This window comes from Schizophyllum commune (genome assembly GCF_000143185.2).
Source record: "Schizophyllum commune H4-8 unplaced genomic scaffold SCHCOscaffold_7, whole genome shotgun sequence".
NCBI classification, from domain to species: Eukaryota; Fungi; Basidiomycota; class Agaricomycetes; order Agaricales; family Schizophyllaceae; genus Schizophyllum; species Schizophyllum commune.
The window spans coordinates 967,913-990,230 of NW_026089544.1; the positions used below are offsets into that span (position 1 = coordinate 967,913).

The 22,318-nt window shown below is 58.0% G+C and overlaps 8 protein-coding genes across 8 annotated transcripts; 5 read left to right on the plus strand and 3 right to left on the minus strand.

Annotated features, from left to right (window-relative positions):
• Positions 1–182: 182 nt before the first annotated feature.
• SCHCODRAFT_02749336 (uncharacterized protein) lies at positions 183–4,051 on the minus strand. Its single transcript, XM_003030955.2, has 4 exons — positions 3,646–4,051; positions 1,092–3,590; positions 662–1,037; positions 183–602 (listed from the first exon to the last, which is right to left on the minus strand). Exons 1-4 carry the CDS (start codon positions 3,964–3,966, stop codon positions 448–450), a joined length of 3,351 nt encoding a protein of 1,116 aa, XP_003031001.2. The 5' UTR covers positions 3,967–4,051; the 3' UTR covers positions 183–447.
• A 122-nt stretch (positions 4,052–4,173) lies between these two features.
• SCHCODRAFT_02628625 (MFS general substrate transporter) lies at positions 4,174–7,028 on the plus strand. The gene is made up of 11 exons (XM_003031369.2): positions 4,174–4,639; positions 4,700–4,725; positions 4,955–5,030; positions 5,081–5,173; positions 5,226–5,290; positions 5,394–5,469; positions 5,532–5,773; positions 5,826–5,937; positions 5,997–6,368; positions 6,419–6,552; positions 6,661–7,028. Exons 1-11 carry the CDS (start codon positions 4,542–4,544, stop codon positions 6,885–6,887), a joined length of 1,521 nt encoding a protein of 506 aa, XP_003031415.1. The 5' UTR covers positions 4,174–4,541; the 3' UTR covers positions 6,888–7,028.
• Positions 6,606–9,552, minus strand: SCHCODRAFT_02735158 (uncharacterized protein; the record flags this gene model as incomplete). The annotated part of the gene is made up of 5 exons (XM_050347148.1): positions 6,606–7,215; positions 7,269–8,942; positions 8,992–9,063; positions 9,111–9,167; positions 9,357–9,552. 5 exons carry the CDS (start codon positions 9,550–9,552, stop codon positions 7,100–7,102), a joined length of 2,115 nt encoding a protein of 704 aa, XP_050199584.1. The 3' UTR covers positions 6,606–7,099.
• Positions 9,553–9,699: 147 nt separating this feature from the next.
• Positions 9,700–11,492, plus strand: SCHCODRAFT_02628626 (vacuolar protein sorting-associated protein 26). The gene is made up of 8 exons (XM_003031368.2): positions 9,700–9,958; positions 10,011–10,167; positions 10,216–10,276; positions 10,326–10,441; positions 10,490–10,583; positions 10,634–10,715; positions 10,928–11,097; positions 11,355–11,492. The coding sequence occupies exons 1-8, from the start codon at positions 9,733–9,735 to the stop codon at positions 11,358–11,360; spliced, it is 912 nt and encodes a 303-aa protein (XP_003031414.1). The 5' UTR covers positions 9,700–9,732; the 3' UTR covers positions 11,361–11,492.
• A 1,297-nt stretch (positions 11,493–12,789) lies between these two features.
• Positions 12,790–13,743, plus strand: SCHCODRAFT_02314845 (uncharacterized protein). The gene has a single exon (XM_050342349.1). It carries the CDS (start codon positions 12,928–12,930, stop codon positions 13,417–13,419), a length of 492 nt encoding a protein of 163 aa, XP_050199585.1. The 5' UTR covers positions 12,790–12,927; the 3' UTR covers positions 13,420–13,743.
• Positions 13,744–14,336: 593 nt separating this feature from the next.
• SCHCODRAFT_02628634 (uncharacterized protein) lies at positions 14,337–16,777 on the plus strand. Its single transcript, XM_003031367.2, has 3 exons — positions 14,337–14,547; positions 14,606–15,162; positions 15,213–16,777. Exons 2-3 carry the CDS (start codon positions 14,687–14,689, stop codon positions 16,303–16,305), a joined length of 1,569 nt encoding a protein of 522 aa, XP_003031413.1. The 5' UTR covers positions 14,337–14,547; positions 14,606–14,686; the 3' UTR covers positions 16,306–16,777.
• Positions 16,778–16,942: 165 nt separating this feature from the next.
• Positions 16,943–19,170, plus strand: SCHCODRAFT_02628638 (uncharacterized protein). The gene is made up of 4 exons (XM_003031366.2): positions 16,943–17,131; positions 17,179–17,226; positions 17,278–17,379; positions 17,430–19,170. The coding sequence occupies exons 1-4, from the start codon at positions 16,960–16,962 to the stop codon at positions 18,968–18,970; spliced, it is 1,863 nt and encodes a 620-aa protein (XP_003031412.2). The 5' UTR covers positions 16,943–16,959; the 3' UTR covers positions 18,971–19,170.
• Positions 19,171–19,859: 689 nt separating this feature from the next.
• On the minus strand, positions 19,860–21,904 carry SCHCODRAFT_02580814 (uncharacterized protein). The gene is made up of 6 exons (XM_003030954.2): positions 21,366–21,904; positions 21,254–21,318; positions 20,549–21,200; positions 20,337–20,494; positions 20,192–20,280; positions 19,860–20,141 (listed from the first exon to the last, which is right to left on the minus strand). Exons 1-6 carry the CDS (start codon positions 21,484–21,486, stop codon positions 20,120–20,122), a joined length of 1,107 nt encoding a protein of 368 aa, XP_003031000.2. The 5' UTR covers positions 21,487–21,904; the 3' UTR covers positions 19,860–20,119.
• Between the last annotated feature and the right edge of the window lie 414 nt (positions 21,905–22,318).

Genomic DNA, 22,318 nt, shown 5'->3' on the forward strand with positions numbered 1-22,318 from the left:
CCGCCGCCGACAGTACGGTGAATAGAGGGCAGGCAGTCGCCAGTGTGGCGCATTTTGGCAAGTAGCAGTCAGGGTCTATGGCGCCTCGTGACAGTGACGATACCAGGATGTGCTAGCTCGGAGTTGGGAGGGAATTCGAAGTGGTCAAACATGCCCGCGATGTTTGAGGACCGACCGAGATTCCCGCCTGAACGCATATAGTTTGATTGCCAGATACTAAGCGCAGAAGTAGGATACAGCTCGAGACGAGAGAAGCGTAGCCACGCAGACAAAACGAGTCCGAAAGAAAGAGGCCGAGAACAAAAGGTAACCACATCCAGGCGAAGGGAATTATGTCGAGAAGTCGAATTACGGACGCGCCATCGATGCAAGGAGGCCGATGCAGACATTGCGAGTCGCCGGGCACGACATCCTATGATCGTGCCCACCGTCAGCACCGCCGCGCACCTACAGAGAGATCGGCGACCTGCACTTGGCGCCCTCAGTGACCTCTGCGGTGGCCTCGTCGACCACCCATACAACGCGCCGCGTATTTGAGCTTGCGTCGCCGACGCTCAAAACCCGGTCCGGACGGCTCGACAGAGCGTGTAGAAGCATGCGAACTGAGGAAGGAGTGAACATGTTTAGCGCCTTCGATTAACCGCCAGACGAAAACACCCACCTTGCTTCTCCATCCCTGGTTCAGCTCGCTCGCCCTTCGCCGACACCTCCGAGACGGCGTTGTCGAAGCCTGGTCGCTGCACAAACTGGTAGGCCCTGGACGCGCGGCGTAGCAGAGGCTTGTACAACGTATCCATGAATTCGCGGAAAGTGCAGGACGCTAGTGTCAGCCCCGTCGGCCGTGAGGCGAGGTCACACTCAACCCCCCGTTGCTTCGATAACATATAGAGGATCAGCAAGAACGCCTCCGCCTGAGCCGTCTCAGACAACCGGACGCCCAGCTTGCGGGCCTTGGCTGCAAGGTCGGGTCGCATGATGGCGGAGTGGGCGAACATGAGAGCGAGGTGAGCGGGCGAAGTGACGGTGTCGAGCCAGGCCTGTGCACCAGCGAGTGAGCGAGGGTATGGTTTAGAAGTTCAGGGACGACTCACCTTCACAAACTCCTCGTCAACGACCCGGCACCTCGCCAGCAGGCCGCACATATAACCGTAGAACTGCATCTTCGCCGACGACAGCCAACGCTTCGTCTTTGCTGGATCCGCAGGCACTTCGTCGAGGGCGTTCCAAGACTCGGCGAAGAGGGCGAAGGGAACGACGTGAGGGGGCAGGCCAGGACCTTGCTTGACGTGCGTCTGCTCCAGCTCGGTGCTCTGCCTCTTGCGCTTGCCCAGGCTGTGAGGCTCGCCCTGAGCCTGGCGGCCCGCGTCGTCGAACTCGGACCCAGAGGCAGACCCCTTCGTGATCCGCTGAATGATCCCGGTGGCCGTCCTGACGAGCTTCGCGTCCTGCGTGTCCTCGGCGACGTCGGGCGCTCGCTTGGTGCACGTAGGTGTTCGCTCGGTCGGCGTCGGCGCTGGCACGTCGAGTATGGTTATACTCTTCCTGAAAAGAGCGACCCGGTCGTCCTCTGAAGCCGCTCTCGCGCTGAGAGTGCGAACCCGTCCGCTGGTGGAAGGCATGCGCTGGCTCGCGTATAGCGACGGCCTGCCCATCCTTGGCGTCCTCTCCTTCGCGTAAGAGGCTGACATGCTCAGGCCAGACGCTCGAGACCTGGCGCCGAGCGTTTGTCCCCCGAAGCTAGCCGCTCGTTGCTCGAGGAGAGCTGTCTGTTCCTTGACGCTCGACGCACGTTCTCCGACGTAGATCGACTGTTCCCCACAGCTGACCGTCCGCTTCCGCTTGCCGAAGTCGGATGTGTTCACGTCCGAAAGGTTGCCCGTGTCATCCCAGCGAACAGGGCGAAGCGCTTGCCGCCCTAGCTTGAGTAGGTCGGCTTGGGATAGATCAGACATTGAGAGGTTGGCAGAGGACGCTGAGATCGAAGCTGACGGGAAGTTTGTCGACGTCGAGGCGGTGGGTCTGAGGGCCCTTGCGGCAGGAGTCGAGGTCGACGCGAAGGATGCCGAGTCGAAAGCAGCGGGCGTCGAGGCTCCATGCGTCGACGAGGAAGGTGTTCGTGGCCTTGCAAGATCGGAGGGCGTGGAGGGTGTCCCTCCGAGAGCGGACGAAGCCCCCACAAGTGCGATTGGCGTCGGCGTAGCGCCGGGTGGGATCCTCGAAATGGTACTAGCCAGTGGCTTCGGGGTAGTGGAGCCAAAGGAAGACCTCGACGTGGTAGGATCGGAGACGGGAGTAGGCGTGACAGGCATCCACGATGAAGCAGAAGACAGGGCAGACGTAGCAGATGACCGAGACGACGTTGAAGACGACCGACAAGGCGTCGCAGAAGACCGAGTTGACGTGGCAGATGAACGGGCAGATGCAGCAAGGAACGAAGAGGGCGTAGCATAGGACGTAGTGCTAGTAGAGGCAGGGGTCGTAGTCGGGATCCGGGCCAAAGTAGGGGGCAACGAGCGAACAAAGCTGGGTCCACGATTGGCAGGCGCCGATGTATGAATCCGAGTATTGATAGTGCGAGGGGCGGTTTCGTTGTGAGCGCTCGAGTCGCCAGCGACAGCATTCTTCTTGGCGATCCTCGATGGCGTCTGGTCCTCGGTGAGTAGCTTTACCGGCACCTTGAAGTCCAGGTCCGTTTGCCGCAACAAGTCGTCGCACGCAACCGAGTTCGCCAAGCCTAGCGCGCGCAGAACCTTGCGCACAAGAGGGTTGTGAGGATCGGAAAGACCAGTGCAAATGTTGCCGTAGAGTTCAACTATGCCGTCCCCAACGTCATTGAGGCAGCCATCGCGAAACTGGGGAAAATCGGAACGGCCATCGTCGACGAAGAATAAGGAGTTCGCGGCTAAGTCTGTCCAGCTATCTGCATCCGATCCAGAGTCCGAGTCTGAACCGTCCGAGTGGTCACTGTCGTCTTCATTGTGCGTCCAGCCCATAGGTGAGGCCATAACTCGGTTCCTCGTGCTGCAGAGGGCGTGGATCAAGGAGTTCCATTGGCCGCGGGAGGCGCAGAGAGCGGAGGTCGAGGACTCGAGATGGACGAGAGCGGAAGACGAAACGGTGGGCGTGGTAGCGGGCGAAGCAGAGGCAGGAGTACGAGATGAACAGGCGAAGTCCCGGTCCAGCACAAGCAACCCAGAGCTATCGAAGCACGGAGCCTTCGCAAGGTTGAAATCCGCGGGCCTGGCGAGACCGGAGGAAGGAGCGCTGGATCGACGACTGGCCAGGGCGCGTCGAGCAGTCAGCGGTTCGTTGCGCATCTCTCTGGCCTTCAGGCGTGAGTGTGTGCGGTCCTCCAACACGGTCTCCAGAAGCGGCGCGTAGAGCGTGTCGAGGAATAGGTGAAGCGATTCGGGGGACTTCGTATTGATCTCGTGAAGGAAGCAGAGGAAGACGTCCGCGGCGATTTGATGTGGGAGAGGAAAGTCTACGCCCAGCTCTCCTGCCTTGGCCAAAAGGTCGGGAGGCAGGATAGCGGAGCAGGCAAACATGTTGGCAAGCATCAGAGGGGAGAGCATGGCTGTCATCCAATCCTACCGGAACATGTGTCAGCGCAGTATACTGCATCGATGAGCAGGATATACGCACCTCGAATAGCGCTTCGTCTGCAACGGCAGTATCGTCTTCCACAGCATCATCGCCTTCGGCCTCGCCTTTAGCAGCTCGCTTTGCGCGTCGCGCCTTCACGGTCCTCTCAAACCGGTCCGCCAAGAACGTTCGCAGCAATAAGATGGCGGGCTGGCGCAGCTCCTTACGACGAGGCTGCGTGTTGAGTGTTCTGAACAAGGCGTTCCATTCTGTTGACGAGAATGCGATACGCAGAAAGGCGTGCGGCGTATAATCAGGCGCGAGGGCGCGAGTGAGGAAGATGGACGAGGCTTCGCTGCCCATAGCTGCGAGCGAGCTCATCGAAATATTCCGCGCGTAATTCGGTGGGTGTATGGGGTATCCAGAGATTGTGCGGGTATCGCGGATGGGTGCAAGGGGTAGCAACAAGGGCGAGGGGAGGGTGAGGGTAGGAGGGAACCCAGGTTAGGGGCGCATTCGCATCAACTCGCCATATCGCAGGATGACAGCTCGCCGTCCTTCTCCTCGCCAAGGACATCAACTATAACCGCCCACAATCCTATCTGCCATATCTGTTCACGTACGCGTATCGTTCGCCGTCGTTCGCGCGTCGGCGAAGCGTGTACGCAGATAATCACCCTTCTTTACGGAGTGCGCGGCGCTTATCAACCACCTGCGCTCCTGGGAAGGCTGCGACTGTCAGTCAGGACTAGCGCGAGCGACCTTATCGGGGGCACTCCATCGACTGATTCGCAGTGGGGTACCATGCCATGATATATACTCGTGCGTGCACCTTGTCCGTCGCCACCACACCTGCGCGATCGGACGATTTTGAGGCAGCTGAGGCATTGGGACGCCAGCTGACTCGCGCCGGTTCCCCTTCAGCTCCTGCGTTCTCTTCGTAACATACGTCCGTCATGACCGTGAAGAGCGCACTTATTCGGGCACGCGAGATTGTGTGGGGGAAGCGGCCGGAAACGAAGGAAGAGCGGAGGTTGCTGAGGAAGATCGACTGGTGCGTTGGTTTGTCCTGTCCGCGAGGTGTACCAGGAGCTGACAGACGGCGCCCTCGTAGGTTTGTGCTATCGTTCACTTGTCTGAGTACGTGATCTTGCGACGGGCGCCTATCCAAGTCCTGCGATCACCTCATGCATCTCATCACCCTACGCCCGCTTCTCGTGGCGCTTCTGACCTTCGCATCCCCCGCCAAGGCTTCTCCGTGCAATTCATACAACGCCTCCGTCATTGACTAGATGCTCCTTTCCCTCCATCTGCAAGGCTCCCGGACGATATTGTTTAGCGACGCCTTACTAACGCATCCCTCGCTCAGACTATTGGTCAAACTACCTCAACCGCACTAACTTCCAGAATGCCTACGTCTCCGGCATGCGCGAGGACCTCCACTTGTGCGTCATGCATCACGATCTTTGTACCATACAACTTACCGGCTCGACAGCGAAGGCGACCAGTACAACGTCGTCCTGACCGTCTTTACCGTCGGCTATATCGTCGGGCTTATCCCGAATAACCTGGCCCTGCAGTACTTCCCGTATGTTCAGGCGTGTCCGTACGTCGGATGTTATTTAATGATCGACGTCCAGCGCGCGAGTCTGGCTGCCACTCATGAGCTGTATATGGGGCGTACTGTCGGCATGTGTATCAAAGGGTGCGTATCAGAGTCCTTTCGCGCGTCAAGGGTCATTCCTCTTGAACGATGCTGAACGGCCTTTGATTCATCATATGTGGCCTTGCTTACGCCGCGCCCTCAGTTACAACAGTTCACCAGCTCTACGCCATCCGATTCCTCACCGCCCTTGCGGAGAGTTCAACATTCAGTGGCACGCAGTGCGTTTCATTCGTTTCTCTAAAACTTTCAACCTTTGTCTTACCCTTTCCCCTTCCTCAAGTTACATCCTGGGCTGCTGGTACGCCCCCTCAGAGCTCGGCAAGCGCTCCGCCATCTTCGCCGCCTCCGCGCAGATGGGTTCCCTCTTCTCCGGCATCATGCAGGGTGCGATCCATAGCAACATGGATGGAGCGAAGGGCCTCGCGGGCTGGCGCTGGCTGTTTATCATAGATGGTATTCTAGCGGTGGCTATTGCAGTGTACGGGTTCGTATGCTTCCCGGGGGTGCCCGGGAAGGTGGGTGGTAAGTGCACTTGAGTTGAGTGGCCAATCATATACTGATGATGCACTCCCAGTCTGGTATCTCACCGAGGCCGAGCGCGAGCTGGCTGTTGCGCGCTTGCCACCCCGACCAAAGACGCGGATGGGCTGGGATCTAATAGGAAGGTGCTTGAGGAGTTGGCAGTGGTGCGTGGATATCCAGCCTCGTCCCACAACCGGCTTCAGCTAAGATATAACCTCCGCAGGTACGCCTTCACCCTCCTCTTCGCAGTGAGCTCTATGCTCGAGGCGCTGGGGTTCGTCGGCGTGTTCGCGCTCTGGCTGAAGGCGGAAGGCTACCCCGTCGCCCGCATCAACTACTACGCCCTCGGGCTCGTCGCCGTCGCGATTGCTACGACGCTCTTGGCGGCGTGGTATACGGATTGGCTGAGCGAGCGCGCCGACAATGCGCCTACTGGTAGCACCGACCCCGCCACAGCCCCTTACCGCCGCTCGACGCGCTGGCCCGTCAACTACTTCATGTCGCTCTGCGCGTTATTTTCGGGCATCGTACTCGCGGTATACGACGGAGTACCGAGGGGACTCGTGTTTGCGGCGTACTGTATCAGTGGGGCGGGGTGAGCGGGAAATCATCATACGACGATCCCAATATTGACACCCTCTCCAGCTACGCCGGACAGGCCACCAACTTCGCGTGGTGCAACGCTGCGTGCGCGCACGACGAGCAGCTGCGCGCAGTCACGCTCGCCAGCATGAATGTTGGCAGCAACGTCCTGGCCGCGTGGTGGGGGTTGGTGTTCTGTGAGTAGACTGCTGTCTCATCATACGCGCAGTCCAGACGCCGCGATCCTAACACTACCCTACCTCTCGACCCTCACCGTGTCGTGTCCCATGCTGACTACCCCCCAGACCCCGCTACCGACGCGCCTAAGTTCCGCAAGGGCATGGTCACCCTCATCGTCATGGCCGTCCTCACTACTGTCGTTGGCGCCGGCGTGCAGTGGCTTGACGCGCGCGAAGCGAGGCGGCGAGCGATATGGGGACGACATGAAGCTGAATCCATTGAGAGCAGCAGGGAGGACGACGACAAGCACCCGGTGGAAGGACACGTGCAGGAAGTGGAGGAGGACAAGTAGGATGATGAAGCGACGGGGCGGAAGTTTTGGAAATTGTAGTGGTTCACGCAGGCAGAATACGCAACTACGATATATTACTGATCGGTTCGACGAGTTTGTAGATTACATTGACGATACAAACAGATACAAAAGGATGGAAAACATGGTACGAATCGCAAAGCTCTTAGAGAACGGCAACCTTCGCGCTGCAAAAACTCGAGTCGGCATGCACCTCATCCCACCACCGAGATCACAGACGGCGTCGACGGCCTATTCTCCACCTCCTTCCGCTTATGCCACCACGCCATGTTGAACTGCCCGTCAGCGGTCATCGGCTCCATATCCTCGTCTGCAGTCAAGGTCAGTTACGCTCGCTTTGACGCTCTCGACTGGCAAACGTACCCTTCGGATCCTCCCTTGGCCACCCCACCTCCGGGCGCTGCCAACGCTTCGTCGAACCCCTGCTGCGCGCCGGTGTCGGCGTCGAAGGCGAGGCGAAAGGCAGGTCATCGTCGTGATCGGACAGCAGACTCTCGTTGGCATAGGGCAACAGGCTTTCGTCGTTGAGTGAACGCAGGCTCTCAGTATCGGACGCAGAGGGCGAAGAGGCTCGACTTGACGTGCGCGAAGAGGAAGAGTATCGAGAGCTCGAATAAGAACGAGGGCTGCCGCCGGCCGAGGAACGAGGGCTACCACCGGTCGAAGTCGAAGAAACCCTGCGCGGACGAGATTGACGCGAGACCGCAGACGAACCCGAGGATTGCAAGAGCATAGAGGAAGCAGAACTAGCGCTGGTGCGAGACGAGACCGAGGACCGCTCCCAACCTTCTGAGTCTAGCGAAAGACGGCCGAAGGACCGCGACAAGGATTGGCTGCTGATGCGAGAGGAAAGCTTGCTGGCGCGAGAAGACGTTGACGAGCGTTCCCAGTCGTCAGTGTCAAGCGATCGGCGATGCGACATGGAGCGGTCGCCGTCACGGACAGACGTTAAGCGACCCGTGTCCGGGGCAGTTGTCGAGTACCTGGCGTACCGGAAAGCCGCGGAGCGACTTGCGTCCAGGGCTGCCGTAGATCGCCTCGCGTCCCGGAATTTCTGCCCAGTGCGTAGATCCGTCGAGCGTTGTCGAGGCAAGGGTGGTAGTTTCTCCTCCTGCGCCGCGATCGATACCAAGAACGGCGACGAAAGGCTGTTTGACGCAAAGCGATCCCCATCGTTTTCGACCAAGGGACTCAGGATGCGATACTTCAGCTCGTCGCTGAAGGAGACGGAGAGGGAAGACCTCCGGCTCGGCATGACCGAGGAAATGTTCAATGAGGGGTCCGTCTCCTCCGCTCCGAGACCTGCCGGGAGTTTGTTCGCGAGTAACATAAGCGGAGGGCGGGACACTCTGGCGATACGACTCTCATTGAGCGATGGGCCATCGTCCTTCTCGTGCGGCCCGAATGTTGTGGTCCTGTACGGAACGTGCGCTGAGCCGTCAATGAGGCCGTCGCGTCTGTCTTGCCCAACGTCGCGTTCAGCGCCGATGTAGACTCGCTTGTACGCTTGATAGCGGCAATCGCCGTCGGTGGCCCGTTGAGTTGCGTAGCGCGGAGGATGTATTACAGAGAAGCGACCTTTGGGAGTTGCGTCGAAATCTTCTGCCACAGCGTTTCGAGATACGATACCAGGTACGTCCTCTGACGAAGCAGAGAAAGGGCCGGCCAAATGGTGAACCAGCGACGAAGGACGATGGCCGTTGACATCGGAATCGGGTACCATTGACGAGGACAGCAATAGAGAGGAGGACCCTCTGACCGATGCCTTGCTGTGATTGGACACGACGCGAGGGCCCTTCGTGCCAGTCCAGTCGTCGATGACATCGTCTCCGAGAGTGAACATGAGATAGCCCCTAAAAGCCAAAGCCAGCATGATCTCGGAGCAGAGAGCGGCGATACGAGAACGGAAAGAGAGGATGGCCCAAGCGCAGAGGAGACACAGGCAGAAGGTGACGGCGAGAGAAGGCGAGGAGGGCGAAGACACAGAGATGATAACACTGGCAGGCGGCAAGATCGTGCAGCGTTCCGGAAGGAAGTCTAAGCACTAGATCAGAGAGGAGACATGTTAAGGTGGAAGGGTAAATACAGTTTGGTAGCGGCGCCTCGCTCGGCAAGCATCGAAGGTCGTCAATAGCGACTCGATGGATGGGAGTGGTCGCTGAGACCGAGTGAGTGTGACGCGCAGACGCAACATGGCTGACATACGCAGAGGAGTGCTGAGGGGGTCCTTAGAGGATCGGACGTAGTTTGAAAAGGTGGGAACTTCGAGGAGCGTTAGCATGATGCAAGCGACGCGAATGGATATGTAGTCGCTTACATGCAATATTCAGGCACATGTCTCCTTCAGATGCGAGGCAAAGGGGGAGGTTATGAGCAACAAGGGAATGGTCGAAGTCTTGATTATATCCTAGGTTCAGGCATCAAATGAGGTAGAGGAAGCTGACCCCGTACCTTGGTGGATGATCTGAGCCAAAGGCGTACTCAGGGAGAATTCGACGACAGTAGAGGGCTCAGTCGCCGGTGGTGCGGAGTAGAGGAATCCGGTATTAGGACCATCCAAGCAGGGCTTAATCAGGCAAGTTCCCAGAGAGATGAGAGCCGACCCGCCGGTCAGCGCGAAGAGAGGAAAGGCCTGCCGGTACGCCATGATCTGCCAGACTTATTGCGTAGGGTATCGCTGCAGAACAGACAAAGGCGAGGGCTGGGAAACCGGGTTTCGCAGGTGGCGGACGAGAACAAGCAACAATGATGTCCATTTGCGGAGATATCCCCGCCGCGGGCGCCACGTGCTCGTATTCCGTCTTGTCCTCCTCCCCCGCCCGCGACCATGGCGGCCTACTTCTTCTCGTCTCCCATCGACATCGACATCAAGCTCAGCGATGAGGAGGCGCGCAAACACGTTGACATGAAGTCCGACAAGGACAAGGACAAGGTCGTGTCCTGCCCGGTCTACTACGATGGCGAAGGCGTCGGGGGAACCGTCAGCATACGCGTGCGCGACGGCAAGAAGATCACCCATGACGGCATAAAGGTCGAATTTGTTGGGACTATAGGTGCGCTGCGCGCTTCCTCAGGCCGACCACTGCGACTGAGTGCGCGTCGCAGAGCTGTTCTATGACCGCGGACATCATCATGAGTTCCTGTCGTTATCACAGGAGCTGGCCGCCCCAGGCGAGATGCGACAAGCGCAGACCTTCGACTTCAACTTCAAGGCGGTTGAGAAGCAGTTTGAGAGCTACATCGGCATCAATGTCAAGCTCAGGTACGCGCTGTGTCGTTCGTATGCGTGCGCGTAGCTCACTGTTCACAGGTACTTCGTACGGCTGACCTTGACGCGGCGAATGGGTCTACCATCCTCAACATTGACGAAGGTCAGCTTATACAGCCCATGCTTGAAGCGCTCTGCCAAAACGCACTCAGGAGCGCGATATCTGGGTCCACTCATTCCGAATGCCGCCAGAGGCCAACAACAGTATCAAGATGGAGGTCGGCATTGAGGACTGTTTGCACATCGAGTTTGAGTACAACAAGAGCAAGTGAGTGTTGCTTCACTGTCTGCACGACCTCGGTCTAAACTTGCCAAGGTATCACCTCAAGGACGTCATCGTGGGCAAGATCTACTTCCTCCTCGTCCGTATCAAGATCAAGCACATGGAGTTGAGCATCATTAGACGAGAGGTAAAGCCGCCTACGCTATTTCCTCTGTGCTTATTTTGACGGGTGCGCAGACAACCGGCTCACCACCGAATCAATACAACGAATCGGAGACGATCACGAAGTTCGAGATCATGGATGGCGCGCCCGTACGAGGTATGCACTCCCTGTCACCCCAAACTCTTCTCCCCTGCGAAGTCATTTTCGTATACCTCATTCTCCGCTCGCGTTTTTCAATCTGTTCTATCATATTCCGCTCCCTCCCCAATCCACACATTCCTCAATCTCCTCCCCATCTCACGCATATTCCCACCTCTCTTCTGACCTCACATCCCCACCTCCGCCTCCATATTCACCTCCCCTCCCAGGCGAAACCATTCCCATACGCCTTTTCCTCGGCGGCTTCGACCTTACGCCGACCTTCCGGGACGTGAACAAGAAGTTCTCGACCCGCTACTACCTCAACCTTGTCCTCATCGACGAGGAGAACCGGAGATACTTCAAGCAGCAGGAGATCACGATCTATCGGATACCAGAGGTGAGTTGTGGGCTGACAATGGTTGGACAAGGCCGCTGCATTCGGTTGCTGGAGTCGCCACCTACCGCGGCGAGTGTCGTTTGGACTACTTCTGTGCCGTTCGCTGCCTTTTTTCCTTGCCATCATCGCTGCATTTAACGCGTGCCTATCGCGGGCAGTGCTCGTCCCGCCATCGCGAATAGCTCTCACCTCTCTCACTGCCGGCTTCCTCTTCGTGTAGCCCTATTCTCGAATGCATCGCTGACACATATTTCCAGAATTGATCCTTCACGCTGGACGTATACAATGGCACTACGTCGCACTTCCTTTTGTATTATTTGCTTCACGGATGTATCTCAAGACATGGCAGTGGGTATCTGTCACCATGCCTCGCGCGACCATCTGCAAGACTTTCCAATGCCAAGAGCGTCGTTATTGCAGGTGCGAGAAAATTTGTCTGACTAGTACGCTGATCATGCCATGCGCGACGATCTATGGGACTAACATTAGGTGTTCGCACCTGCATCTCGCGTTTCTGTTGAGGCCCGAAGCACAATCTACCGAGCACGCCCGATCCTGAAGCTCGAGTCGTGACCAACACGCGCTCACGTGAGGCGACGTAGGGGCGCCAACGATGACGAACGCGTCCTCGTCGCTCGTATATAGCGTCGTCGCTGCGTTCGCACCACCTACCTCTCGCCGCCAGAGCCCTCAGCGTCAGTCTCGGCAGCCTTACGAACGGCTGCCATGGGAGGCTACGGCAGCCCTTCCTCCCTTCATCGGGAGACCGGTCTGTCGATGAGACCTATACTTCGAGATGGAGCGTCGCGTCAAGCGTTGGTAGCAGACCTAGCGCCTCCGTCTCTCGCGTAGACCTGTCCTTGACGTCTTTCGCGCCCTGCTCAACCGGATCTCCTACCAACTGGTCAGATCGACGCTACTATCATCGGCAAGTCAGACCAGTGCTATCGCGGGTCTTCTGCTTATTATAACATCGGTCTCATATCCCTCCGAGCCTACCCAGCCTTCCAGATGTCTGACGAACACAGCTGTTGGGGTCTATCATTGGGGTGTCGATAGCTCGGGATTACTCATCTAAGAGCAGTGGCGCTTAGGTGTGGCAGAGGGGAAATCAGAGGTTTAGTACTAGCAAATGGAATCCACATCGGGCTTCTGTTGTATCCCTCGCAAAAGGCAGGTGGGTCTCCCGCGCACCGGCTCGCCTCGAGCGAGCCGCGTCGCTTGTCTCCATCGCGCCATTTTCGCCCATCTCCAGCACACCGTTCCGCTCTTCCCAAACCCATTGTCAATGACAGGCTCATCTCATGTGGTTCGGAACAGATCTCTCAACAACATCAACAACATCGACAATATCTGTCAACAACGTCGATGATATCCGCCGCAGCTCTATCACAAAGCCTATCTCGCGCCAAGTTGGGGCGATGGGACCCACAGTTGGGGCCACAGGCGCCAGGACCCACCCTCGAATCAGAAGTTCTGCCCCCTTCCGCCCCAGCGCTCACACTTTCGCGCCGTCAGGAAACATTCGGCCGTGTTATCCGCAAATTTTCTGACAAGGGACAACGCGCCCTTCCCGCTCGTCGCTGATGATCGTCGGCAATTTTATAGACTCGATGCTCCCCCGCGGGCGGCCGCATGCTGCAGCGACGAGCTCAGGAGGTTGTCGCAATTCGTGAGCTCAGGAGACCGTCGCCAATGATTATGGAAACTGTCGCAATTGTTCTGTTGGCTTGATCGAGAGTAAAGGTGAGTTAAAGGAACTACAGGGCTCGACTGGTCTGACAAAAAATAGCAGACCAGAGCTGGTATCTTTGCAATCAAGACCGAGGAATGTGGCCAGGCTCACATTCAGCGGCGCATCTATACTTCCCCCAAGCTGGCCACTTCGTTGAACGCCAAGCCTGGGCGCGCTTTGGTTTGGCCGACCCCGTCGCGCCATCTCATCCTCGCCTGACGGGCGCTTCGACGACCACCATGACTGTCGTCAAACTTCCGCTGCTCGGAGGAACATCGACAAGCATCCTAGCTCAGAAGGTGCGGGCAATGGACGTGCGCAGTCCGGGGGATAGCTTCCACCACGCAGGACGCCCTCGCAAATCGCGGATATCTCGTCGAGCGCGCAGGGAAAATCACATCGACCATGCTGGGCATCGCATCGACCGCGCAGGGCACACCCTCGAACGCGTCTTGACCGCGGATATCCCGTCGGGCCGTCGCACGCGCAGGGTTTGCGAGGAACACCGGCGCGCATCAGGTTGCCTCCGTCTGTTTGTTGCCGAACGGGGGCAGATGGAAGCAGGAGGCCGCGATCTGGCGCGGTGACGCAGTTCAACTTGAACTTGATTGAATTGAGAGTTGAACTATTTGCCCCTCCGCCGCCTCCGCGGCACACGGGCGTGGGGGTCCGGTTTCCATCCTGGCCTTCCGATGACCGTCGATTGGCTTCGATGGCTTGTGTTGGGCTGGTGGAGGTTTGTGGTGCGCTGCTTCTGGATGGGCTCTGTTTCCGAGGAAGGGCATTGGCGTGCGATTGACGAGCGGATCGCCGCGGCGGCGTCTACAGTCGCGTGAACGTCGACGATGGGCGACACTTCGCGCACCCCGCACGCGCTGTCACCTTGAGGCGGCGCGTATCGCAGTCAGCTGGCCCAGCTCGGGGGACAGGTGGTGTTTATCTGCAGTGCTTAGTGGGGTCGAGCAGTGCGCCTGTCGTTTCGAAGTTCGGTTGGTTTGCGTTGTGCCGGGATCTGCCTTGGTTCCTTCGTGCCGGATACCTGGGCTTGTGTGCTGCCAGGGTCCCAGGAGTTCCCGGGCGATGATCGTCACTGCGCTGTCATCATCTCGCTGCACGTCGCAGTCCGAGAAGGTGCGCCCGCGTGTATATCCGATGAACTGAACAAGGTGTCACAGGCACTGAGCGTCCTATGTCGGGCTTTGTCGGGGGGAGAAGAAGGTTAGCGAACTTCCTTGTCATGCAATCAGCGAATTAGCTACAGTTGCTATATCGCTTAGAAGGATGCTGTGAGCCTTAGTCTGGCGCGCGGACAGGACGCAGCGCTCGCAAATGTTACTTCTTCTGCCCATGTAGCGCACGGAGAGCGCCTCGTTTTGGTGGCGCTGAACCAAGGGCCGGACGGCTCCATAGATAGTTGCAAATATCCCAACGAGGGGAACTGTGACGTTTTCATATGTCACGCACCGTCACGCAAAAGATGGAAAATCCCTGGCCTTGTACTTAAACCCAATGGCTCGCGCGATGCGCGCCTCTCGAATTCCCCCTTTCCGGGCGGGCCACAGGACACTAGTGCCTGCTTGCAGCTTGTCTTCCTTGCGGCCGAGGCTCTGTTTTGCACTCCGTTGATCTTACTCGGGTCGAGGCGCCACTGTTCAGCTGATAAGCTGACTGCTTCTGAAGGCTTCGTTGCTGGCTCTGCTGCCACATACTTCCAGGCGCGTATCAGCTTCCTTTGCGGCCGTATAAAGGCTGACCAGAGCATTCTCCCGACAGGTCCTTCTTTCACGGGCCTCCGACCTTTGTTGATTCCCTCTGGTTAACGACTTATGAACACCCGTGCGCCAGTCTTTCAGCATGCTCCTCAAACTCGTCCCCGTCGCGCCGCAGCCTACGGTGCTCTTCTCCCTCTCGTTTCAGAACATTGAGACGCGGGGCGTCGAAAGCATCCCGCCGGCATGGGACAACCAGCTCAAGTCGCTTCTGATGGACGAACTCGAAGTCCCCCAAGGGACCCATGCATTAGACAAGGCAGCGGGTATCCCGAGCTTGCTGGACGAGGTGTCGCTCGACATCCCGTCGCTGACGGTGTCGTGTCGCTTCCTCGACGGCGCGCTCGAGGAGTGGCCTCTCATGGAGAGGGACTGCTTGGAGAGGCTGGATCGCGTCGTTGCCGACGTGAGCCAATCGGCCGAGGAGGCACAAAGGGAACAGCGTCGCGCTGAGATCATCAAGGAGATCGATGCCGAACGGCTTCGCGAGCAGACCCAACTCGACACGCCCGCGCAAGTGCGGCACAAGAAGCATAAGTCGCTGCTGAAGTCGATGTTCTCGTACGTGCTACAGCTTCTCCAGATACGCATCGTTGCTAACCCTTCGTCAGGTCGAAGAAGTATCACCACCTAGCCTTACCCGCGTCGGCGTCTTTCCCATCCATTCTTCCTCCTATGAAATCCGCCGAGCAGGCCCTAGAGGAGCTTGATGCGGCCTCGTCGGGCATGTCGGCGCGTGCGTTGCGACGTAGGGCGCGATCTACGTTTGTCGACGTCTTTCGCCGCTACGTCCTTCCCGAGCTGTCCTCTCGATTCCCTCCCGGGGGCTACTATACTTGGGTGACGGCGAGCATGATCCGTCGGGCCCACGCGCGCATGGACGAACTCATTCGATTGCCTGAAGCCAACGTGTCATACCACCGCGCTCACATGCCCGTGCCCGCTGCCTTCGCCTCCACCTCCACGCCTACGAGCCCTGCCATCGCCCTGCCATCCGATGACGACGATGATGAGACGGATACGGATGGGTGCTCGATCCGTACGCCGACGGGCTCCGAGATGCCGTCCTGGCGACAGTCGTACTACTCGTCGATCTCATCGTGCTCGTCGTTCGCGTCGGTCATTGGCGAGGCGCAGCAGCGCCTGGGCCCGCAGGACCGGGAAGAGTACGAGGCATTCTCGACGCTGGTCCGGCGGCTGCAGCACCTGCTAATCGAGGCGCAGTACCGGCGGGAGCAGGAGGAGGACGAGCTACGCGCACAGGAGGCGGTGATCGAAGTACGGAGCCGGCGGCGCGCATGGCTGAACAAGCAGCTGGTTGGGTCAGGAATGCACGACCTGGGTCACTCGTCGCCGTACCAAAGCTCGCGGCTGTCGCAGGCGTCGTGGTCGGCTGAGGACTTTGAGTTCGAGTACGAGCCTGCGCCACTGTCGACAATGCGCCACCTGATCTACGAGACCGACTCGGAGGTGGACGATGAGGACGAGGATGCGCGTGAGCTGGAGTTGGCGCTCGACCTGAAGACGCACGGAATCTCGTTGCGGCGGCGGTTGGACGAGGGAGGAGGAGTGGAGGTTCGGAAACCGGCGCTGCCGGTAGACGTCGCGCTCCTGCGGCGAATGGAGCTGGGGCTCGAGGAGAGCCTGCGCGGCCCTGTGCATATCGTTGGCCACGACGAGTGGCCGGTGGAGGGTGACTACTGAGTTACGCCTCCTGGGACACTGTTCGCGGCGGTGGTATACCATCGCTGGTCACGACACGAAAAGTCACTCGTTTATTCTGCTTCCCTTTCTCAATCCTATTCCTCCTTCACGCATACGACGGCCTCACCTGTGTCATGGTCTCCTTCCTCATCTCCGCCATGGTCTCTATCCTCGCCCATGGTCGTCTTCACCATGTTCATGGTCTCCTCACCTCTCTTCATGAATTTGCAACACGCATACATACTTATCGGGTCTCCTGCATGCTCATTGCTAATGTGTATACTAGCCGTCTCTCCGCCTATCATCTGCTACTTGCATGCTTTACACATCGACTCGCCGTGCATCCTCACATCGACGCACTTGTTTCTCTTGCATCACTTCCCTATACATTCTTGTTGGACTCTAGTCGTTTTATGATATTTGTGGTTTGGTGATACCAGTGCTTTTAACAACTGAGTGGGAACGAGGGCGAACAGATCCGTTTAGAAGAAAGGAAAAGAGAACAATAGACGCCGGACCGCGGAACAATTGAGGATAATTGATTGATTGCACGTGCTTATTCATGTGTTGACTTGTTTGTCAACCTCATTAGCGGAAGCTGAAGCGCGTCGCGTTCACAGTTTCGCCACTTGATTCCCCCCATCACCTCACGCTATGTCCACGACCTCCCAGCTCTCCAGCCCTGTCCCCTCTGCGAAGGGTCTGGGCAAGCGACGAGAGCGGTCGCTTGATTGCCGCGAGATGAACGACACAACACCCATCGCCACCACCGACGCCTCGAACCCATCAAAGAAACCCAAGCTTGTGTCCGAAGCTCACTCCTCTGGTATGTCCAGAGTGACGTGCTATCTCCTCTATGCTGATTAGGTCTAGCAGAGGAGGACGACGATTACGAAGAGCTGTATGGCAACCTCCCCCCGAGTATGTTCCCACGTCGATGCTGTTAAGCGCCGAGCTCTGAACGTGCCCCAGGACCTCCTGCGCGGTTGCGTGCCACGCCACCGAAGCCCAGTCCAACCTGGAAGGAGGTGTACGGTGGGGAGTATTCTGATGAGGACGAGGAAGACGAAGAACGTACGGAGTGCCCTTTTCTGGCGCTGCAGCCACTGACACGCCTGGCACAGAACGTCCCACTGCTCTTGAGCCACAACAACGAACTCGCTCCCCTTCACAAGACCCCCAACCATCTCACCTGTCCCCACAAGCCACTCTGCCCGATCAGCTGGTCACCGTCGTGTACGCCGACTGCGAGCCAGTTTACCCGAGGCCGGTGGATGCCCGATTGCGAAGCACACTGAGCGTTCTCGATGTTGCATTATCACAGAGTGCTATCGGGAAGCAGTCCCTGGCCGCCTCCGCCCCGTACGACGTCGAACGCGCGCCGACTCGCCTTCCGACACGCTCACCAACGTACTCCCCTGCGCTGCCCCCTAGCAATGATCAGGAAGAGGGCGCTCAATCCCTGCAGCATGATACTGCATCACAGCGCTCAGCAGAATTCCACATGGAAGCAACAGACCTCGTATCAGTCCTCGTCGAACAGAATGCCATGGAGCGTGCCAAGAATCAACGCCTAACCGAGGACGTTGCCTACTACCGCCAGGATGCGGATGACCAGAAGGTGATGGTCGACAAGCAGCGTATCGCCCTGGATCTCTACCGCGCCAAGGTAGGCGACCTCCCGACCGGATTGGAGTTGGACCGCGATATTCACCAGACGAAGGTCGACCTGTCGACTGCGGGCAAGCGCATCTCCGACCTGGAATATCAGATCGAGTGCATTGTGGGGATAATCGATGCCTACAAGCATCACCCCGAGGGAAAGGCGGTCGGTCAGGCCTACCTCGAATGGAAGGCCAACTTCCAGCGTGGGTACGAGCCCGCGACAGAGCTCGATAGACTTGGTCACTACTCGGCTTTGCTCCTCCCCGACCCATCCGCCGCCCCGCCCCTCCCCGCCCAGCAGGAATATGCACTGTACCAGCAGCCGGCTGTACCACGGAGCCCCTCGACCAACTCCCACGCGAACTGGGGAACAGGTGTTATGCAGTCGCATCCCCAAGCGGGACCGTCGACTTCGGCGCAAAACGACGGCATCCGGATCCCAGATATCCGCGAGCTGCAGCCAAGCCGCCGGCGCGTCCCTCCAAATAACTCACTGGGGTTGGTCAACATCGCGGGGACCCCCCTCCTGGAGCAGGAGCTGAGCGATCCCCTGCGTCGGACTGTCGAGCGGAATTGGCACAAGCTCGATCCCGAGACGCGGCAAGGGTACTCCTCATCAGAGTCGTCCTCGTCCCGCGTGAGCCATCATTTCCCAAACACCGACGACACACCTCCGCATTCTGGCGACGAGGGGTACGGGCGCCATCGCGCTCGTCGGCAACGGCAACGCTCCGCGCGGGCTCACTATTCGCGCGCCTACGACGATCGCAGGTCGCGTGCGTCTTACCATGGCCGCCGCGCGGGTGCCTACGACGAGCGCCGCTACGATGGCTACACCCGCGGCTACGACCAGCACCAGTACGGTGCTTTCCACGCGCCTCCTTCGAGCTACGCTCAGGAAACGCAGTACTCGAGCTCTCGCTCGTACGACGACCGCCGCAGGCCTCACGTCGACGATGGATACTCGTATCACTACCGGGCTTCGGCCGGGTACGCCTAGAGCTGGAAAGACAGATAGGCCCTCAGATATCGGACCCTTGCCTCATCCGAGAGGGTTTAGGTAGCTTACTGCTCTCACTCGCGTACAGATTCCATGCTGACGCACTTCGTCCAGATAGTTGAACTTTCTTGCCCCGTCCTGAACTCATGCATTCCCCCATCTTACTTATTCCCCGTCCCGTTTTCTTATCACATCAACTATCCAAATCCCAGTGCTATCGTGTTCGTCCCCTGCTCATCGTCTTGCTCGCTCACATACCTAATACCTATCATCATCTCGTTCTGCGGAAGGAATCGCAACAATGCTCAATGTACTACCATCTGTCTTGGATATCGGGTGTCTTGGATAACTAGCATCTTCTTGGTCGTTGGCGTCGGGCGTCTTAAGGACGCACAATAACTTCTGTTGTACTTACTATACCTAACTCTCGTGTCTTGCTACCTACCAATCATCTGCTTTTCCTGCGCTCCACTTTCTGTGCGAGTCTGATGTCTTTTGCCGCTTCAGACTTGTCTTTGCATCCACTCAGTGCGATGTCCATGGCGCTCGTTCGCCCTGATGCCCAACCGCCCTCATTTTGGCTCTCCCCTCATCCGCTTGCTGCTCGCTACGTAGTACCTACCCTGTCTCTGTCTTTCCTACCTACTCCATCGTTACCTACCTACGTGGCTTCGACGCGCAGCGTCCGCCTCATGCATGTGAGGGCGCTCCTGATGTTTTGTGCTTTGTCACCTACCGTGGAATGAATGTTTGGCAGCGGTACCACTGGCGTATCCGCTCGCCTCTCCCGGTACTGTATGATGCGTCGCGAGAGTGACCGAGTACGATGCGTCGCGAGACTGACCGAGTACACGAACACAAGGCGGAAGATACACAGTCCACAAGACGTAAAGGTCAACTAAGGGCGCGTGTTATTCGTTGTGCAAGTACTGCACGCATATTTCTTCTACAAATCTAGTGGTCTATGCATAGGTCGGAACGATAGCTACTGATACATTCGGTTTGTTAGTCCGTTCGTCTCGACCAGGGAGGGAATACAGTGAGGAGGGATGTGCATAAGTCTAGAGCGGTCATGACTGAGAAAGGAGACAGGGAGTTTGGGAGACAGTGAGTTGGGATGACTGGGAATTCCTCGTCGACGGGCGGCGTTTAGAAGTCTTCGTCGGCGTGGCTGGTGAAGGAGTTCAGCAGCCATCTCGTTGCAAGCGGTATATGACTTACAAGACTTTGTTGGTGGTCGCGTCGGAGGCGGCGCCGTTCCGAACAGCGGCGATCTTGTAGTCGGAGACGCGCTTTTCGAAGAAGTTGGTCTCGAGGAATAGTCAGTGTTGAGATAGGCGTGGCAGGCGTTCACGCGTCTACGCACCTTGCCCTGCAGCGAGATCATGTCCATGAAGTCGAAGGGGTTCGTCGCGTTCCACACCTTGTCGTTTCCTAGGGCAACGAGGAGGCGGTCGGCGACGAACTCGATGTACTGGCACATGAGGTCGGCGTTCATGCCAATGAGGGAGACGGGGAGGGCGTCTGGGGGTGGGTATTAGCGCTGGAGTTCGTTGCTCGTCCGACGACAGCACTTACCAGTGAGGAACTCCTTCTCAATCGCTACCGCCTCCTTGATGATCATCTCAATCACCTCGGGATGCGGGCGACGGCGCATGTGGGTGAGCAGCAGACAGGCAAAGTCGGTATGCATGCCCTCGTCGCGCGTGATGAGCTCGTTAGAGAACGTCAAACCCGGCATCAGCCCCCGCTTCTTCAGCCAGAAGATGCTCGCAAAGCTGCCCGAGAAGAATATCCCCTCCACCGCCGAGAACGCGACCAGCCGAATCGCAAAGCTCGAGCGCCGATCCGCGATCCAGCGCAGCGCCCACTCCGCCTTCTTGCGCACGCACGGGATCGTCTCGACGGCGTTGAGGAGGAAGGTGCGCTGCGCGGGGTCGCGGATGTACGTGTCGATGAGGAGGGAGTACGTCTCCGAGTGCACGTTCTCCATCATGATCTGGAAGCCGTAGAAGCAGCGCGCCTCGGGGACCTTGACCTCGCCGCAGAAGCGCGTGAGCAGGTTCTCGTTGACGATGCCGTCGGAGGCGGCGAAGAAGGCGAGGACGTGGGAGATGAAGTGCCGCTCGTTGTCGTTCATGCGCTCCTCCCAGTCGTGGAGGTCCTTGGAGAGGTCCATCTCTTCGGCGGTCCAGAAGGATGCCTCTTCTTTCTTGTACATTGCCCAGATCTACGAGGCGAGCGCGTCAGGACAGAAGTGGCAGCACTGGACGTTGCACGAACCTCGTGGTACTGGATGGGGAACAGAACGAAGCGCGAGATAGAGTCCTTGAGCAAAGGCTCCTCGTCTGAAAGCAATGAGAACGTATGTAACTATTAGAGAGGCTGTACTCACGTTCGGGACAGTCGACGTCGCCGACGTAGCGAAAGCGCCACCCGTCGTTCTCGTCAGTGAGACCTTGTGCGACCTTGTCGACGAGCTTTGTGGCCTTGGGAGCAAAGGAGGCGGGCGCCATAGTGTTGGAGCTTAGGAGGAGAGCGTTTTGAGAGCGAGGTGAGGTGAAGCAAAGCAGGAAAGTCGGGTTCTTTTAAGGCGCGTCGGATTGACACCTATTGACAGACGCGTCGAACGCGCTGTGTACGCGTTGTTGACGCGTCTCGTGGAATGAGGCGACATGAGAGGACCTAGGACGCGTCTCCATTGCGTGATCGCGCAAAGAGGTATGAAGCCGGGAACAGCGCAGACCGGTCGGGGACTCGAAGTCCTGACCAGGCGCCGTTCCAGGCGGGACTGCATCTGGGCACAATGGACGTACATTGTCAGTGCGAGTCAGGCATGCGATCCATATGAAAGAGCGACAAAGGGGGTGCGCATGCACAATGGAGAGCATGGCCGTCCCGACCACCTTCGACGAGGACGCGGCTGGTTCTGGGAGTCTGGATTCGGCAAAGACAAGCACTGGAATTGTCCTAGTACACGAAAACGGGAACGAGATCCAGACCAGGATATCTCCGGGACAAGATAATTTAATATGGACGGCATTATGTCGTTTCGCAGCCGCTAGGCTCGTGAACCAGCTCATCGGCCTACGTTTGAAATCCGCTCGTGGCCTCACGGAGCCGTAGGCCGGCTGGGCAACTTCGTATAGCAAATGCAATCCTGGGGTCCAGGCCCCAGGACAACTTAGAAAGTTGAGGCTCTCGCGCGCGCCCAGCGGGCGTGTACTCCATATTTGCCAGCTTGTCGAGGGGCAGAACGTTATGAATCCGATAGAATACTGTTAGTATATTCATATAGTACTGAAATGAGATGGATATACGAAAGCAGCGATATACAAAAGCCATAAA